The sequence below is a fragment of the Xiphophorus maculatus genome, chromosome 18, assembly GCF_002775205.1.
Source record: "Xiphophorus maculatus strain JP 163 A chromosome 18, X_maculatus-5.0-male, whole genome shotgun sequence".
Taxonomy (NCBI): Eukaryota; Metazoa; Chordata; class Actinopteri; order Cyprinodontiformes; family Poeciliidae; genus Xiphophorus; species Xiphophorus maculatus.
In genome coordinates, this window is record NC_036460.1 from 26,421,600 (window position 1) to 26,439,478 (window position 17,879).

The 17,879-nt window shown below is 39.8% G+C and overlaps 1 protein-coding gene across 3 annotated transcripts in view; it reads right to left on the reverse strand.

Moving 5' to 3' along the window:
• The window catches only part of LOC102233868 (cell adhesion molecule 1-like), a 277,256-nt gene that overhangs the window by 18,453 nt on the left and 240,924 nt on the right, over positions 1–17,879 (reverse strand). For 2 of the 3 annotated variants that reach the window (XM_023351439.1, XM_023351440.1), the window contains 3 exons: positions 17,679–17,775; positions 17,251–17,423; positions 427–477 (listed from right to left, as the gene is read on the reverse strand). In XM_023351439.1, the coding sequence (XP_023207207.1) occupies positions 427–477; positions 17,251–17,423; positions 17,679–17,775 (321 nt within the window). The remainder of the gene's footprint in view (positions 1–426; positions 478–17,250; positions 17,424–17,678; positions 17,776–17,879) is intronic. The other variant, XM_023351441.1, reaches the window with a different exon arrangement.

A 17,879-nucleotide genomic window follows, 5' to 3' on the forward strand; every position in this document is an offset into this window, starting at 1 on the left:
CTACTTCCCGTCTGTCCGCGGGAAAACAGTTATTGATGTTTTGCAGCCTCGCCGAGACAAAATGTGACTGGCATTTGTAGAGGGGATGTAACGGGCATTACAATGTGACGGATGGGTTCAGTTGAGATATAAAGCTGCAGATGTCGATAAGATAGCAGCAAATTTTCCCTCTGATCAAACGCACGAGCTGTGACAGGTGTCTCCGACTGTCCCGCACCGCGCGTCCTCACTGACACCTATCAACAGCGCTATCTAATTTAAACTGGCTAGCCACCGTTTCCCTTCAACTGTAGGTACAAGCCCTTGTTTTCTTTTTTCCCCATCACACGTGCATGCCAGCTCTCTCTCTTTCTCTCTCTCTCTCTCTCACACACACACACACACATGCGTTTTGCTGAGAGGGACAGTATTGGGGAAATACAGTACCTTGCGTGTTGACTGGGTTGGTGGTGGGTGTGGGGATAGTAGTGGGAGCATCTAGATGAAAAGAGTGGGAAAAAAATAAAGAACATGTATAAGAAATAAAGACAAGAGCAAAGAAAGAGACAAAGTCACTGAAGATGAGAAGCTGGACTATTTTTTCAAAACAACAAACAAACCAAATAAAATTTAAAAAAATCCTAACATGCACATGTTGAAGCTACTGTGTGAGCTGAAAGTACATGTTAGTAGGTGTGAGGAGGCATTTACAAATTATAGGTTCAGGGTTTTTTTCCATCCCCCAAGTTTTTAAAGAATAAAAGTGTCAGATGTCAACAGAGACGACAAACTCCAAGTGCTATTAACTACTGCATAACGTCTCTCCATCTTTCTTTGGTTTGTTTTTTGTATTCGTTCATGGAGAGCTTGACATACAATGTCCATGGAAACTGTTTGTAAGGCCTCAAAAAATACATTTGCAAATGACATTGAATGAATAACATAAACAAATAAACATTGAAAAAAAATCTATCAATAGCTGTGTTTTTATAAAGCATTCTTGAAGCTATTGAATCATCTCTGGTCTATATCTATGGCAACCGTGTTGTTTTTTTTTTTTTTTTTACATTGCTCTAATGAATTGTTTACTGTTACTAACCTCACCTGTATTTACTTTAAATACATTTCTCAACATGTTGTTTGTGAGGAACTGGATAAAAAAAGGCAGATGGAAATGATTTTTTCCCATCTTTTTTCATAAAAAACATGTAAATAAATAAATAACCCAATAACAGTGAATAAAATAAACCTACCCTTTCAGAAAGAATCCTTCAAGAACTTTACACTTTTTCCACGTCAATTTAAGACCATTTTGTCTTACTTTAAAAGAACTCCATTTTATTAACAAGTTTTTTTGCTTAATAAATAAATCACTGATGCTTTTTATAGCCTAGCTTAATAAAAAAATATTGTAAATGCTTAAATTTCCAAACTTGTCGGTGCCTTTATGAACACCTTGGCATCTGACATTTGTTTTCAAACAGACTTGGGGTTAAAAAAAAGACTTATAAACCCATTTTTGAAGCATTACTAGCGTCCCATGGTAAAAGCTAACATCAGCATGGAACTGATGTTAGCATCAAGCTACAGTGGCTAACGCTACATCCTGTTAGCCACCTGTTTACTTTCTCATGCCAAAAGAAGTCAAGGCTTAAAATAAATAAATAAATAAATAAACCTTAAAATTACATACATGTGTCCTTGTAAAGCATAAATATGTCACTGTGAAGACCTTTGGTGTGTTGAATAGGCATATTTACAGGTCCTTCTCTATTCAAACCAAGACCAAACACAATATTCCCACCTTGCTCAAAATGCAGCTGGACTCTGCTTAAGGTTTTCATGAACTGAGTCTTCAGTCTTAGCTGTGAAGAGGAGTGGGTGTCCGGTTTGGGATTTTCCGGGTCTCCTCTTTAGCTTTTGTTGATGAGCTGGTTCTGTTGCCATTTTAAAGCCTGTTTCTCAACTACGCTGTTGTTTTTATTGCCTACGTTAAACGGCTGCAGTCACAGTCGTAAATAAGCTATACACTCATCTATATAGTTTAGAATCACATTAAAAGATTACGGAGTGATTCAATTCAAAAACGGAAACTCGTGAATTTAATCACCTCTGCAACTGGTGATGGAATTGAAGCTTATATAGCTGTAAATTTAAATGATTTTGGCTTAAAGTTAAATATTTGAATATTACAAAAGACCAATAAAAAATTTTTAGAACGTAAATATTATGTATTGGCCATGGAACGACATCTACAATCTTGGGATGTTGATCTAGTGGATTTTCTGATCCACTAGATCAGAAAATCTAGTGGACTTTTTAATCCACCAATCTAGTGGATTAATTTGCAACAATCTGCTAGATTATTGGAAAATCTAATGGAAGGAAAAAGTGTGGTAGACATTGGCACACAAGCAACACGGATAACCAGAGAGAATTTTCTATCAAAGCCCATTCATGAGCCTTGGGGGAGGAGAGTGGGTGGTTAGAGACATCACAAATAGATGTACGCAAGGCAACATGTCTGGTCCAATGCCTTCTGAACCAAAAGTATTTTACCTGAGCTAAGGAGAAAAAAAGCCCAAGGTCTCCATTCAGATTAAAACAAATACCTAAATATCTTCAAAAGTCAAAGTGGAAGAGTCTGGAGGAAGTGGTTCAAGTTTCCAGAGTCAGTGATGATTTGGGGGGCCGTATCATCCACTGGTGTTGGCCCACTGAGTTATTCACAAAATGCTGCATCCCAATTTATTAATGGAAAGTTGGAGCACATAATATTGCCTGCCAAACCTCCGAAAATATAAGAGATATTGTCAACAAGAAGATAAGAAACACCAGATCAGTCCATGTAGTTGAGCTGAGGGCAACTATTAAAGCAACCTGGGTTTCATTAACAGTAACTGAGTTTCCTTTGACTATATAATCGATAATAAATATGCCTAATGCAACACGGCAACTTCAGTAAAACTCAAAAAACGTTTTAGTGCTAGGATGAGGTGGGTTTTGTTGGCCACATTGAAATTGGTTTATTTCGTAAAACTCCAACCGAACAACTTTCTTCACATCACACGAGCCACGCGATCAACAACCAGATGTTGCTACTGGTGCAATCCATGAAGAAGACGACAACAGGAAGCAGTTGGAGGATGATGGCGCGGCATGTTTCTTTTAATGACATCGTGTGAACAAACTTATTCATGTGTGATTTTAGTTGCTTTTCTTATTCAAAGAATACACTGCAATTGCAAAATTGTGTTTTTCTCAACATTAGCGTAATATTGACAAAGTATGGTGCGCATTTTGTAACGGAAACGAAGGCAGCGTCTCAACCGCGTTTCATGACAGAACCTTTGTTATGGAAATAAAGCTGATTTTATGGATAAAATTTAGAAAAAAAGGAGCTGACAAATAAACTCGGGGGTTGCATTACAGTTCATTACGTTAGCTGTTAAATTTCACTTTTGAAAAACAACTAGTGACTAACGAGCAAAGACGTTTGGCACCGATTGAGGACATTGCGACTTTCCCAACATTCAAGCAAGACCGTAAAATGTTCTCTCTGCTCCTCACTCTACGTATCAGAGCCGCTGGTAACCTTGCGCCAAAATAATCAGGAAGACAAGATGGAGGCCAATTCAGGTATACAACCATACTAAGCAGGACTGAAAGCCCGCCTCATCAAGGGGAATTATTTTGCCAGGCTGTGGTGCAGCGAGGGTAGGGGGGGAAGATAGCCCGGCCCCTTGCTGAGGGAGAACTGCAGCAAGGGAAATTGGCTGGCTGTTTCCATGCCTTTACTGTCTGCACTCCATCAAAAGACAGCAGTGGGGGACCACACACTCCCAAACTAATGATAAAACATCAAGGACAGCATAATGTTGCCGCCAGGGATGGAGTGTATAGCAGAGGTGGTGCTGATGATGGTAGGGGGGTATCAGCGGCAGATTCTCCTCTGACAGTGTTTGAAGAGAGGGGTGGGCTAGATTTCCTTCCCTATGACCGAAGGCTGTGTGATAGCTGAAATGTCAGTGTGTGGAGGAGAGTTGGCTGGGGGTGGGGGCGAAATTGGCCATTCAGGGATGAGGGTCTTCACAAAGCCCGGGATGGGATGTGGCACGTATAATATCCAGGCGAACACGAATTCTCCATGGGCAATTTCCAGGCTGGATGACTCCGGGCTCGGCTTTATGAGGGCTGAAATATGAGTGTGTTTTGGAGATGCCATATTTTCAGGGAGCATTTGTATCAGTGAACAATTTGATATGAGAAAATTTAACCATAAAGTGAAACAATGTTTGAGAAATTGTTTATCCACGCCTGCTTAAATCTGCCTGCCAACATGACGGCAGGGGGCTGGGGGAGGGGATGTTTTGCTTGTTTTTGTGTTGTCTGCTTATTTCTTTTTGCTTAAAAGTTGCTTTTCCATAAAGCATCGTGGCAGTGTTCTGCAAAACATGGAGAAAAGTCTGGATTTCAAAGGAATCCAGTGGCCCCTTTGCTTTTCTCCCTTCCTTTCTTTCTTTCTTTCTTTCTTTCTTTCTTTCTTTCTTTCTTTCTTTCTTTCTTTCTTTCTTTCTTTCTTTCTTTCTTTCTTTCTTTCTTTCTTTCTTTCTTTCTTTCTTTCAGCCACAGTCATGTTTTATAGTGTAGATACTTAGTTCCTGGGGATGTCCAGTGTTAGCTTTTTTTTGTTGCAATATTAAAGAGTTTTGCATGTAGGTCAAAAGTTCAGTTTCTATCTCATCTAACCAGAGGGTCGTCTTCTGCATGTTTCATGTGTTTTGCTAACATAGCTTGTGGCAAACTGGAAATGGGTCTCCCTGTTATAATGGTTTACTTTGCTACCACCTAAAGGTCCAATTTGTGGAGAGAATGACTAATAGCTGCCCAGTTGACAGGATTTCCTCCAGAGTTTAATTGAGCGTATTAGATATTTCTGGTGGTTGATGCTCTCTGCCTATCGGTTTAGAAAGACCCTCCATGTCTTGGAAGGTTTCTAGTTGTGGCTCAATTTGTCCGTTTCACTTAATGAGATTTTATAAATGTAGGATTTCATAAAAACATTTTTTTAAACTTCCTCAATCACTCTACTTCTTCTTCTTCTTCCTCTGTGTTTATTGGCGTTCGGCAAACATTGAATTGGTGCACTACCGCCACCGACTAGCATGGAGGGCGAACCAGAACGTCACTCAAGGATTATAGTCTACAACTCTGTTAATTTGAGATAATTAACTATCATCTGATCATTTTTACTTTTTGAATTTAGTTTTACTTTAATTCTATTTCAGTTTTGACTCAATTGTTGTCCTTGTTCATCGTAATCTGGACTTTGCTTTATTTCTTTGGTCCTCTTGATTATGTTTGCTCACCAATATTCTCCAAGAATCCCATGCGTTCACAGAACAGCTAGATTTGTAGTATATTACACATGAGTGAACCTGGTTAACTAACTAGACGATGGCACTTGATAAAAGCAAGTGGGTGCACTGGATTTTATTTCAGGGATTAGAGTAAAATGGGCAGAAGAAAACTTCAACCCACACTCGTCATATTCATCTTTCTATTTATTTTCCTGTTACTTCACTGTTGTCCACTTCCTGGTGTCTGTCACATAAAACTCTAGTAAAATACATCGACATTTATGGCTGCAATGTGACAAAATGTGAAAAGGCTCATTTTCACATTTATGTCTCGCCCCAAACAAACACTGAACTCAAGAGGTGGTTTTACACAAACATTTAAAAATAAAAAGAAGCATCTTTGCGAGACAATAAAGTGAGATATATAGAATGGTTGTTTTATTTTTTATGTGTGTGAAGCGTTGACAGTGAATATGAAGTTCAATTCACAAGGACACGGTTTTCCAACAGGCCCTCATAAGACCAAAGAGACCTCTGAGTCCTGTCCGCTCATGTTATGTCAAACCGCCAACAAACCCCAAATTTCTAGCAGCTCGCGTGTCTTTGACTCTGCGTCCATCGAGGATTTATAGGTCGAAAAGTCAATTGCAAGCTGAAGTGGGGTGGTAAAAGGATCGGCAGTATGTGAGGGTTATATAGCGCCGGGCTGCTGCTGCTGCTGCCCCAGAGAGAGAGAGAGAGAGAGAAAGAGAAAAAAGGTTTTCGCTCTGGCCACTTCTCTCACAAACCAAACGCCAGCCGGGGGCCACAATTTAAAGGCCGTCTCAGACAGACCCTCGTGGAGAAACAGCGTGAGAAGCCTCTCTCTCTCTCGGAGCCCCTTTCGACCGGCCGCACACAATGCGGCGCTTCGCACAATGGGACTTGATTTGACGTGGATTTACATCAGCCTCCCACCTGTCCGGCCTGTCGCGCAGTTGAAAGGTCATTAGTTGTTGTAAAACAGGACGAGCCTGAAGGAGCAGAGCAGGTAGAAGGTGGCAGGAGGAGCGAAAATAAAACTGATGAGCGATTCAACAGCTCTAGATCAAAACTACCTGCGTGAGCGAGAGGAAGTTGAACAATTTTTTTTTGTATGATAGAAGTGGTATAGCTTTATTCAGAGCTTGTACAGCACACTGAAAAATCATCTGCACTTTTTATAGATCTCTTTTTGTATTTGCTATTTTCCCATGATTAAACATTTGAGAATATCAAGCAAATTTTCCAGTCAGATGACGACAACCTGACTGTACAAAATGCAGTTTTTTTAAATAAAGAGTTTTGCTTATAGAGGAAAAAATGCTTTGCAAATCAACATGACTCTGTGAAAAAGTAACTAACTGGTTGGTAGGATGACAGCAACAGTCGTCATTGAATGAGGAAATTGTTTTCTTTGAAAAATTCTTTAAGTTAAACCACACTTGCAGGTTTTCTAGCATAAACAACCTTTTTAAGGTCATGCAAAAGCATCTTGACTGGAATCAAGCCCAGACTTTGACTAGGCCACTCACAAACATTTGTTTTTAAAAGTGACTTGTATGAGGACTAGCAGGCGCAGGTGTGTTATGGATCATTATCATGCTCTATAACCCAGTTGTTACATAGCATAGTGTCACGATTTGCCGACATTCTTCTTCCAGATTTTCTGGTCAAGAGAACATTTCACGTTTCCATCTACAGCTGCGTTTTCATTACAAATGTGCGCAAACATTTGTCAATATTCTGGTAATGTAAAAAAGAAAAAGGTGATTTAAATAAGAAACGCAATTGAAATGACATGACTTGTTCCTGCATAAAAACACAAAGCCTCATTAAAAAGACATGTCGTGCCGTCATCCTCCTACTTTCTGTCTTTTTCGTCTTTTGAGCCGTAACATTCGATTGTTGATCATGTGACTCGTGTGATGCCAAGAAGGGGTTCCCATTGTAGTTTTATGAAATACACTTATTGGAAACTGTGAGTTCTTTCCAAATTGACGTTTTTCCATTAACCAAGGTTTTTTTGTGTGTTTTTTTTGTTTTTTGGGGGGAAATCCAATTCGCAGAATCATATGGTGAATGGAAACACAGTTAATGATGGCAAGTCGGCCCGGTCCAGAAGCAGCTAACCATCACACGACCACAACCGCGTTTCAATCTGGTCATCATGTGATTTTATGCAACAGGATGCACTATTTCCAGCACATTCTACTTTTGTCTAGTCAGGCAGTTTTCACAAACATTTTAGGGACCATCTCTCAGACGCCATTTTGACTAGTCTTGTTTTGGCTGTGTAGAACCAAAAACCTTACTTGAGGCAAGAGAGCCCTCCGATATTCTTTCTTGTGATCTCCAAGTTGATTCATTGATGTGTTCTTGGGGAATCTTTAACACACGAGGCCCTTCTGGGAAGATTTTGCTGAATGTTTTCTCTGTCTGTGGATAAAGGCTCTGATTGTGGTTCGCTGGAATCCCAAAGCATTAGGAATGGCTTCGTAACAATCTCCAGACTGATGGATGTCAACGACTTTGTTTCCCATCTGTTCCTGAATTTCTTTAAATTGGGAAATGACTTTAAAAAAAATTGAAGAGATTTTTTAATCAGTGGACAGTGATTATCTTAGCAAGATATCAAAATAAGTTTAATTTAAAATCTTAAACTGTGACAAAAAGCAGGTTAAACCAAAACAAATCCCTAAGATGGCACAGCAAAAAGTGCACAAAGCCCTAAAAAAATGAAAGCATGCTTGGTTTTCTTATACTACACGGTTAAATCAAGACTGTGGTGAAATGAATTTGGTCTGTTTCAGAATCTGTGTTAATTTAACTCCCTAAAAGTCTCTACTTCTGAGAACTGAGTAGTTATAAAAACGGGATTTTTCTTTTAGGAAAACTTTGCCGGCTTTGGAAGCTGCACACAAACAGAAAGGGGGGGAAAAAAACAAACTCCACAAGGTTATAACGCTAAGACCAATCAATGTTACAGGAACACACACACTAATTAAGCTACTGTAGCAGGCATGATTAGTCTGGGACAACAAATTCTCACATGGACCACAACGCGATTTCCGTCTGGCATTAAATCCTCCAGAAAGAGGAGTGGGAGTCGCGGCTACGATTATATGCAGTTTTGAGCACCTTTTATCAATCTCCTGTGTCTCATTACAGAGAGCTGAGGTCAGAGAGCCTCTAAAGCTCACACACCAGAGAAAATCTGTTTAATGGAAATTGGTAAAATATGTGGATACAAAGTTACTAATTGAAGGGGTCATGGCCAAAGGCACAAACGCTGATAACGGAGACACTCTACGTTTTCACGGCGCGAGCAGAGCACATTCGGTTCCCACTGCTTTTACTCATTCATGGGAGCATTACAGAGGTAGAGAGCATGAATCAAAGGATACATACATTAAACAACAGTAGACACGCATTATACATGGGGTTTTTTCAGCGCTCGCAGGCAGTTCTGTAAATCTGTCTGTGACATGAGAACGCTACAGTACTATTTTGGGGGTTCTGCGGCGGAGGTCCAGAAGACGTACAAACAGCAGCCTCCGCCAGTTTCTGGGGGCTGATCTTTACTCGGCTAATGGAAACGTGGTCCTGATAGCGCGACGATCGGCTGTGAGTGAGCTACTATGACGTCCTTTTGTTTGGAAGCGATCGTCTGCACCTTTTAAAAGTGTGAGCATGTCACTCAGAGTGGGGGGGGGGGCTGCAGGTGTGTGATTCTAGTTGTAGCGCTTCAAGATGTTAGCGCAGTTTTCACCCTCTGAGCCTTTCCACTTTTTTTTTTTTTTTTTTTGCTCCCAACTTACAAGTGGAAATTTTAATTTGTTGCAGCTGTTCTGTAGCACCCTCGTTTAGTTGGAACTTAAAAATGGATGGAGCTCCAGGCCGGTGGAGTCTGCTGAGCTCGTCATACGAACTACTGTTCAGTTGTGATCGGCATCATGAGGAGCGCTGTTGTGATGATGGGCTTTAAGAAGGCGGAGCTTCTTAAAGAGACAGAAACCCAGTGTCAGGTTTCTTTTATGTCATGTTTTATATATACATCATTTTTATAACAACTGAAGGTAACATAGTTGCTTGGCTGTCCTACAAAAAGACTTTGTGCCCGAAATAAACGTAACACCGCCCCTTTAAGGCTCACCCTTTAGAAGGGTAGAAAACAAGGAGGCCAACATAATTTTTTTTTATTAAAAGTATAAAAACCCCAAAGCATAATTTGAATTCATCTCATAATTATGAATTTTTTGGAGTTGGTGTGTCATATAAATAATCCCCCAAATTAATTGTCACTTGGCTGTGCTGAAAAATTAGCTTTCTGTTAAAAAATCTGAAACAAACTTTCAGAAAACTACAAAACAGCCGAAACGCTGAGTTCCTTTGAATCAAGACTATAAACCAAGCCTGTGTAGAGATGCTTTTGAACTATAAAATATTGAAACATTGACCAACATATTTGACCAAATGTGCTTGACAAAATGTAATGTTTGTTGTTGGCTTCTCAATTGGCGACTGTATATGTTGTTTTTATGACTTTTTATTTTCATGATTTTATGACGTAAAGCACTTCAAACTGCCTTCTTGCTGAAATATGCTATACAAATAAACCTGATTGATTGATTTATTATTTAAAGATGTCCTTCAATTATGTAACACAAGTAACCAAGGGCTGAGCTGATTTAAATATACTGATAATTATTCTAGTTCAAATAAAGTTTCTGTTGGGAATTCTTTATTTTCTTTTTTTTGGAGGCACTGAAATGATTTCGGCAAGGGCAAACTTGAATCCCAGAGCCGTTCCATGCTATTTATTCCCCAGAGATTTGGATTAGTGAGATCCCGCTGTGCTCCGTTGTGACATTTCCTAAAACCCCACGCGGCTGCAAATTCATGCCGTCAGTAACACGCTTGCAAACCATTCAGGACGCAATAACTTCACGAGTTTTTAAAAAGTCCCCAAACTCAAGTCACTGGCCGCTCCTACAAAACCCTGAAAATGAAAAATATATGTATATTATTATCCTCCGATGCAGACTCCTCAAATTCCTGACATTGACAGGATTTGCAATGTTCCTCCCCAGGACTTTGTCCTTCCAGTAAATTCCTATTAACAGTTTGCCTAACAGTTGCTGTTTTTTTTTTGTTGTTGTTGTTGTTGCTTTTTTATTTGTTGATGTAAAACCCAATTACAAATGCATTTCTGTTTTGCAAATGGACATTTTCAGCAACCTCCCTAAACACTGGCTTATGAGTCAGACAATAAAATGTTATACTGGTTGTTTCTGACGAGGAGATTACAGCTGTCAGCGAGAACTGATGAACACGCCGACTGAATAACAACTAAAGCTATTTCAGAGACGGCACAAAACCCCCTGCTTTTGGACAACAACAAAAAAGAATAAAAAAATCCTACGAAATGCTTGTTGTCAGCTTTTTGAGGACCATGTTAGTGTGGTGAGCAGTTCTGATCAAAACGTGCAAAAAGGTTATAGCTTTGGGGAATAATTTGAATCGTTATCCAGCAGAGAGACCCAATAAAGGTTTATTTTCCATGCGAAACGTCTCGGTTTTAAAGGAGTTTGTGGTGTTGTGCGTCATACAGAGTTCCCAAAACTTTTCAGGGGACTAACAGACGCACTAAATCACAGATCCCGTGCCACGTTTAAAATGTGGGCACGATACGTCCTTTGCGTTCAAGTTCCAAACCAGGCTTTTTCCTGCCACCTCTTCCAAACCACCGGTTGGCATGGAGACAGGGTCTAGTGAGTGTTACGGCGTCCCCGACATGCCTCTCTTTGCTGCCGTTCTCTAACGTTCTTAACGAACGGTCGCTCTTGACGTGGCAGTTTAGCGTCTCGTATTGCGCTGCTTTCATTTAATGTTACACGTCATTTTGTTGTTACTGGTCTTATTTGTGTTTTTGGTCGTCGTGTTTTGATTTTTCTGACTGCTACGAATGAGTTGCTTTTAATTTGCTTTAACATTTGTTCAGTGACAAAAAGCTTTCATTGCTTGCGCTCTTTTCTTCCCACACCAATTGTGTCATCCAGCCTGGTTTGCAGCAAATCCTGTTGTTTTTACTCTAAACGGTGGATTTTTCTACGATGAGATTATGCCGCAGCAATAAATTTCAGGATTTAAATAAATAACAGAAAATTAGGGTGCTAATGTTGATTAAAAAATTTAACATCAAGTAAAAGAGGCATCTTTGTCTCCATTAACCGTAAGGATGGGGTGTCCAAAGTGTGGCCTGGGGGCCATTTGTGGCCCTGGGAGTGACTTTGTGTGGCCTCCGCAAAAAAATCAAAGATTCTGTGCTTTGAATGATTTCAGATTTGATCCGTCCAGCACAGACGGCTGAAGCAGATGCTAACTTTTCATTTTTAATCAGGCCACGCAACATAATTTTACTACAATGGAAAACGTTACTGTCTTTCATATCCAAGCTCTTATAATAAGTAGAACCACGTCTGTCCATAGATTTTTTTACCGAAAAGCCGACATTTCTACATCTGAATCAACTTTTATTTCATTTATTAAACTTGGCTCAATATAGAAATTGTTTCTGAAAGAAAGTGACGCATAACAGAATAAATTTGTTTCAAAAGAATTTGAAAACTAAACGAACATAGTTTAATAATAAAAGAAATTGGAAAATCCCTTTTAGGTTTTGGATCTACAGTGAATGACATTCCTTTTCTACAAAAAAGAACAACAAAACCGACCACGTTATTGACTTGATTTTATTTATTTATTGTAGTTTTATATTTTATGGCCTTAAAGTACTTTTGACTGATCTATTTTAGCCACGTGATAAAAAGTTTGGACACCGCAGCTTTCAGGTCTAGCATTAGTGTACAGCAAGGTGCCATTTTCTCAAAACCTCATATTTCTGTTAGGACCAGGAATAATCTCTAATATTCTTTCTAAAAGATAAAATCTATCCTGTAACAGATTCACTCTAAACAATAACTTCTTATCCAATGATCCCCCTACTGCTAAATTTAGATGGACGTTTGACATATTGAAGCTAAAAACATTCTAGCCTAAAATCGAATCTCCTAATTTTGTGAAAGACATTTTTCATATAAATTTTTATAGCATGCTTTTGCTAAATATCAGCAAATTAGTTGTAATTCTAACATGACTTTTGAAGATGACTGAATTTGTCTCCCACAATGGCTGCTAAATAAAGGAAGGCGAAAGTGAAAATCAGTTTTATCACTTTTACTGGAGTCCAAAATCTTTCCCAACTTTTTCTTTTTTCTTTTATTTTTTTTTTTGAGTCTAAACATCAGATAAATTTTCATCGCCGGTACCAGGTACTGTCACTGGCACAGAACGGTTTTGGCACATTGGCAGAAACTTGGGAGAAAAATGCAAAACAGCACGACGCTCCACGGAGGGAAAAAACTAAACTCGCCAACAACGGGCTGCAGCTGCTGGAAATTTTTTATTTATTTTCCCCCCACTGATCGCCACACACCGCTGCCAGCCAGCAAAAAAAAAAACAAAAACAAAAAAACAGGAAATTAAGGTCCAAGAAATGAGTGTGTGTCACGTCGGAGCGCCCCCCTTCTTTTTCTTTTTTTTTTTTGTTGTGATTTTAAAAACTTCAGATAATCACCTCCTGTTATTCTCTCCCCTCCGGGAATTCAAGTGCAAAGATTCTTGGCTGCTGTCGAAAAACTTTTGTTGCAGTCGGAGGAAAATCAAACGTTGCTTGTGCAAAGATTGATCAAGTAAATCCTCCGAAGATCACAGTAATTGTTCCAGTGATTAATTGGTTGTGTTTTAAATGGGCGTTTGTAGTTATGTGCTGAAAAACAAAAACAAACAAACAAAAAAAAGAATAAAGAAAAAAAACCATTAACATGCACACAGCTGTGAGAATGATGACAGTCATGTTAGGATAAAAGAGAAAATGAGGCCTAAATGAAGAGAGGTGAGCCAATTGTCAGCTCATTGAAATTCATGCCTCTGGAGAGTCGGCCTCCGTGTTGCCCTTTAAAAGTTATCTGTGGAACAAAAACTAAGTCAACAAAAAATTAAATATGTCATTTATGACCGTATTAAATCCGTGGTCATTATTTGCACTCAGAGTGATTAGAGTTTATTACAGATGAAGATGATTGTTCAGCTTCAGGAAATGTGAATATTATTTGAGACCGTTCACAGTAGTTATGAGAGGAAGGGTTATGTTACACAACCGAACGGTAGACTCCTAACGTGGTCGTGTGTCATAAAAGGTCGTTGCTGGAAAAAAAAAGAAGCAAAGTACATTAATGGAAAGTTTAGTGGAAGCAAAAGGTGTGGTAGAAGAAGGGGCACAGAAACGTGCACAATCGCAGTTTTGATAGAGCTGTGAAGCAATCAGAAAATTAAAACAAAAATTTGAGAAACTGAAAATTTATACAGGAATGCCCAGACTAGGGCAGTAATTATTTTTTAGAGGGACGCAACTAAAGAAAAAATCTACTTCTATTTATTTTGTATTTTTCTCTTTATGTATTCATTAAAAAAAGATGACTTTGTATGCCTTTTTATGACATGACCATGGTTTCTCTCTGGGGCTGTGGCCCCCTCTGGTTCCCCTCTTCGGGGCGCCACTGTTGTGAAGTACATTCAAAAGTTTGAGGGAGATTCACAACGGTGTGGGGACTACAGCTGTGAAAGCCGCCACTCAGAGCTACAGGACATAGCCTATGACTCTTGCATTTCTTGCACTCCTGAATCAGAAACATCAGGAAAACAAAAGAACAAAAACAAAACATGTTGGTCCATGCTCTAAAGCCCTCTGTCCAGATGGCAGAAAGAAGAAATCTTAATTTCATTTAGAAACCGAGGTTCCTCATCCTGGAGGAAGAGTGTACAACCCACGGAGTGCAAGTTGAGCTATGAACTGGGGGAGTAATGTTTTTATAATCTGCTGTTATAGATCCACTGATTTATCAAATCCAAAGTCAGGGCTGGTTTTTTCCTCCCCAAATTTGACTTGTTTTATTTTCACATAAACAAGCAAACAGCGGCTCAGACAAGAAAGTGCTTTGCCAGTTCGACAGGAAGTCATTCATAAAGGGTTATACACAGCAGTACAAATAAATAAATAAATGTAAAAGTAATTGCAGCTGGGGTTAGGAGATAGGGCATCAGTCTACATTAGCTCTCTCTAGATGAGGAAGAAATGGCTTCCAAGCACTTTGAAAAGTCCTCAAATATTTTTTATTTCGGGATGAGAGTCTTTCCATCTGTATTAATGACATCATGTCCATGATCCACATCTGAAAGGAGGATATCCATTCCTTTAAGAGACGCCTTCTGGCAATAACCATTCCCAATGCCAAAGGTCTCACCATTAAAAGTGCAGCATGTTACTTTTATGAAGAAAATGTTTTTTATGTCCTTGTTAAAACTGCTATTATATCATGACAGCACAACATGAAACAGAAGAGATCGACTTCCTCCACCTCCTCTCTGAGCTACTATTGCCATGTGAGGAAATGCACTTCTCCTGACCAAAAACAACCAATCAGAGCCAGGAGGCGGGGCTTAGTGCTGTCAATCAGTCTTGTGTACTCTCTGCTGAATGTGATAGTGGCAGAGAAACAACTTACCGTTGCAAGAAAACCGTTTATCTGCCGTCATCGGTGACTATGCTAACTAGCCTAATTGTTCACTATAGTCTATGCTCGCTAAAGCTTATCACAGAGCAAGAGGGGCGGGGGAAGGGAGGATGTGCAGCGCCACAAGAGATTGTGATTGACAGCGCTAAGACTCGCCTCCTATCGGTTGTTTCTCGTTAGCCCTGGGAGAAGGTGGAAGAGCTCGGTTTTTCTCACAGATTACCTGTCTCGTACCAACCGCGACATAGTGACAGTTTCACCAAACGTGTAAAAAAAAAACCATTAATAATAGTCACATATACATACTGCAATTTTAACACAGAAAGGTCCTTAAATGTCCATGATATGCCAAAAAATGGCTGATCCTGGATCAGGCTCAAATGACCTTTTATAAGCCATACCTGTGGTGCCACATGCTGATCATGTCTGTGCCATGCTGCACTAATGCAGTCATTCTTGCAAAAAAGAGCCTTGTACTGAGCGCATTTACTGTGCAGCACATGAGCATACTTTAAAATAGGCTTTTTTCAGCATAAAATTTGTTTTAGATTTTCTTGGTCTGTCCAAGAAAAACTATCCATGATAGTTTACTGCTGTGCACCTATGAGGGTTAATGAAATAACAAGAATCTGCTCAACATTTTAATTAAAAGTTTGGAAAAAAGTCAATTGCCGAAAAGCATCGCCGCTGTTGGCCAGAAAAAAAATATTTTCCTGATTAAAAGCATAGGAACAGCAAAGACTTTTTTCCCCCCCCCCATTTTCTGAGCAAAATGAAAAAAAAGAAGACAAAAAAGACCAAACTGCCCCAAAGGAAAATTGTAAAAAAAATATATATATAATTATAACAATCCAAATGGTAATAAACAAACCATTACAGGTGCACAGTCATATTAATTATTATAAAGCTCCAGAGGGAACTCTGATTAATTGCCTGGAGTCGTGCGGGGCCGTGTTTCTGGGGCCTGAAAAGTTTCAGACTGCAGTGGTGCTTGGAAGCCAGCGAACAGGCACTTTTCATATTTCCGTATAAATTTGACCTGTCCACGTCTCGCGCTCCCTCCGGCTCCGCTAACTGCAGAGCATATGGCACGACATGCTGTTTTGGTGCAGCAGTTCCACTTGGTTTATTTGCTGCCCTTCTGTTGACGTCGGAAAAAAAGAAAACCTCACATTCGAGTTTTCTTCCGTCCCGTGTCTGTTTTTTTTCCCCTTCTTTATTTTAAAGATTCAAGAATCAAGCTGGCTTTCTTCAACCCAGCACAGGCAAAAAAAAGTCCATTATTTTACTTCCTGCTCCGCATAGTTCAATTTATAGAGCTTTTTACAAGGAATGAACAAACATCAGATGATTTTTTTTCGACACTTAAGGAGGGCTGGATGATAAATCAGTAACAATATGTATCACAATAGGCAAGTGATCAACAGATAAAACACCCGACAGAAAATTCAACATTCGCCAAACTCTGATCTAGAACTCTGCACAGCATTCTGGGAGTTGTAGGCAGAGGAAAGGCTTTAGCTGCTCAACCTGTCAGGACCGGCTTTGCAAGGTTGCTGACTTCAGCTAACTCACTCTTTGGTTTCCTAGTAACGTCCGATCGAGTTGGTAAATAATTACATCTTTAATGCAAAGTTGCAGTAAACGTTGCATTTAACGTGCATTAAAAGTGTCAACTTTGCCTTATTTGATAAATAACGACACTTTTAAAGAAAAAGTTGCATTAAAAGTGTCTTTATCTACCAAATGACACTTCAAGACAACAATCAAACATTTACAGGTGTTACGTTGATGACACTGTCATGTCAGTCCTATACGCACACCCAACCCCAATAAAGTGTTACCGTTTATAAAAAACTAATCAATAATTATCGATATTGACTGATACGATTTTCAACCTGTATCGTAACTTGAGTTATGAATAAATGTGTTGGTATGTTAATTAAAAATCCCATTAAAATGCATACAAGTGGTCGTCACTTGTCACAGCATTAAAAAAAAAGTTAACGAATACCGCTCCGATTTTAAAAAGGTTCGCGTTCTGCGTGTTCATTTTCATATTTCCACCGTTTTACTTTTAAAAAGAAGAAAAACAAATGAAAGTTGGATGCATGGAGTCTGTCACAAATGCCTGTCGTTTGGTGATCATTTCCAGAACAATAAAGCCAGGCCGGCTCCGTACTGATGTGAGCAGCGTTACAGAGCGTCCCGCGCATGAGGAAGCCAACGATCCGGTGCGATCGTGAGCTGTGACGTACCGTACACATGGAGGACGTAGTCGTCGTAGGCCTCGCCGACGGCGTTCGACGCCACGCAGCGATAGGTGCCGTTGTACGACTTGTTCAGGTTCTCGATGTAGAGATCGGAGCCGGTGACCACGGCGTGCGGCGGCACGTCTTCGTCCACCCTGAGCCAGTTGATCTGATGGGGGCTTGAAAGCACAAATGCCACACGCATCACTCAGACGCTGTCTGTCCCATGCTAGAAATCCGAAATAAAGGTCAGATCTGAAATCGACGGCGTAGGGCGGGGTGCCTAATGGTGTACGGCATGCTAACAACTGGTTTAATGGTACAATGAAATGGAAAGGTTAAGAGGATGTTTGGAGAGGGATGGCTACGCCGAGTAAACAGCAATCTCCAGTGCTTAAGTTCATCGGCGTGCGTGTGTGTGAAAAACTACTCACTGTGGCTTCCCCTCAGCGATACATGTCAAATCAAGATTGTCGCCCTCTCTTGTTAACCCATCAGGATATGTCACCACGATCTTCACCTCGGGTTTATCTGAAAAAAAACAACAAAAAAAATATTTTTATTTTCTCCTCACTTCCAAGTGAAATTCACACCAAAATGAAACAACAAAAGGGTAACTCAGCTACGAGTGAACC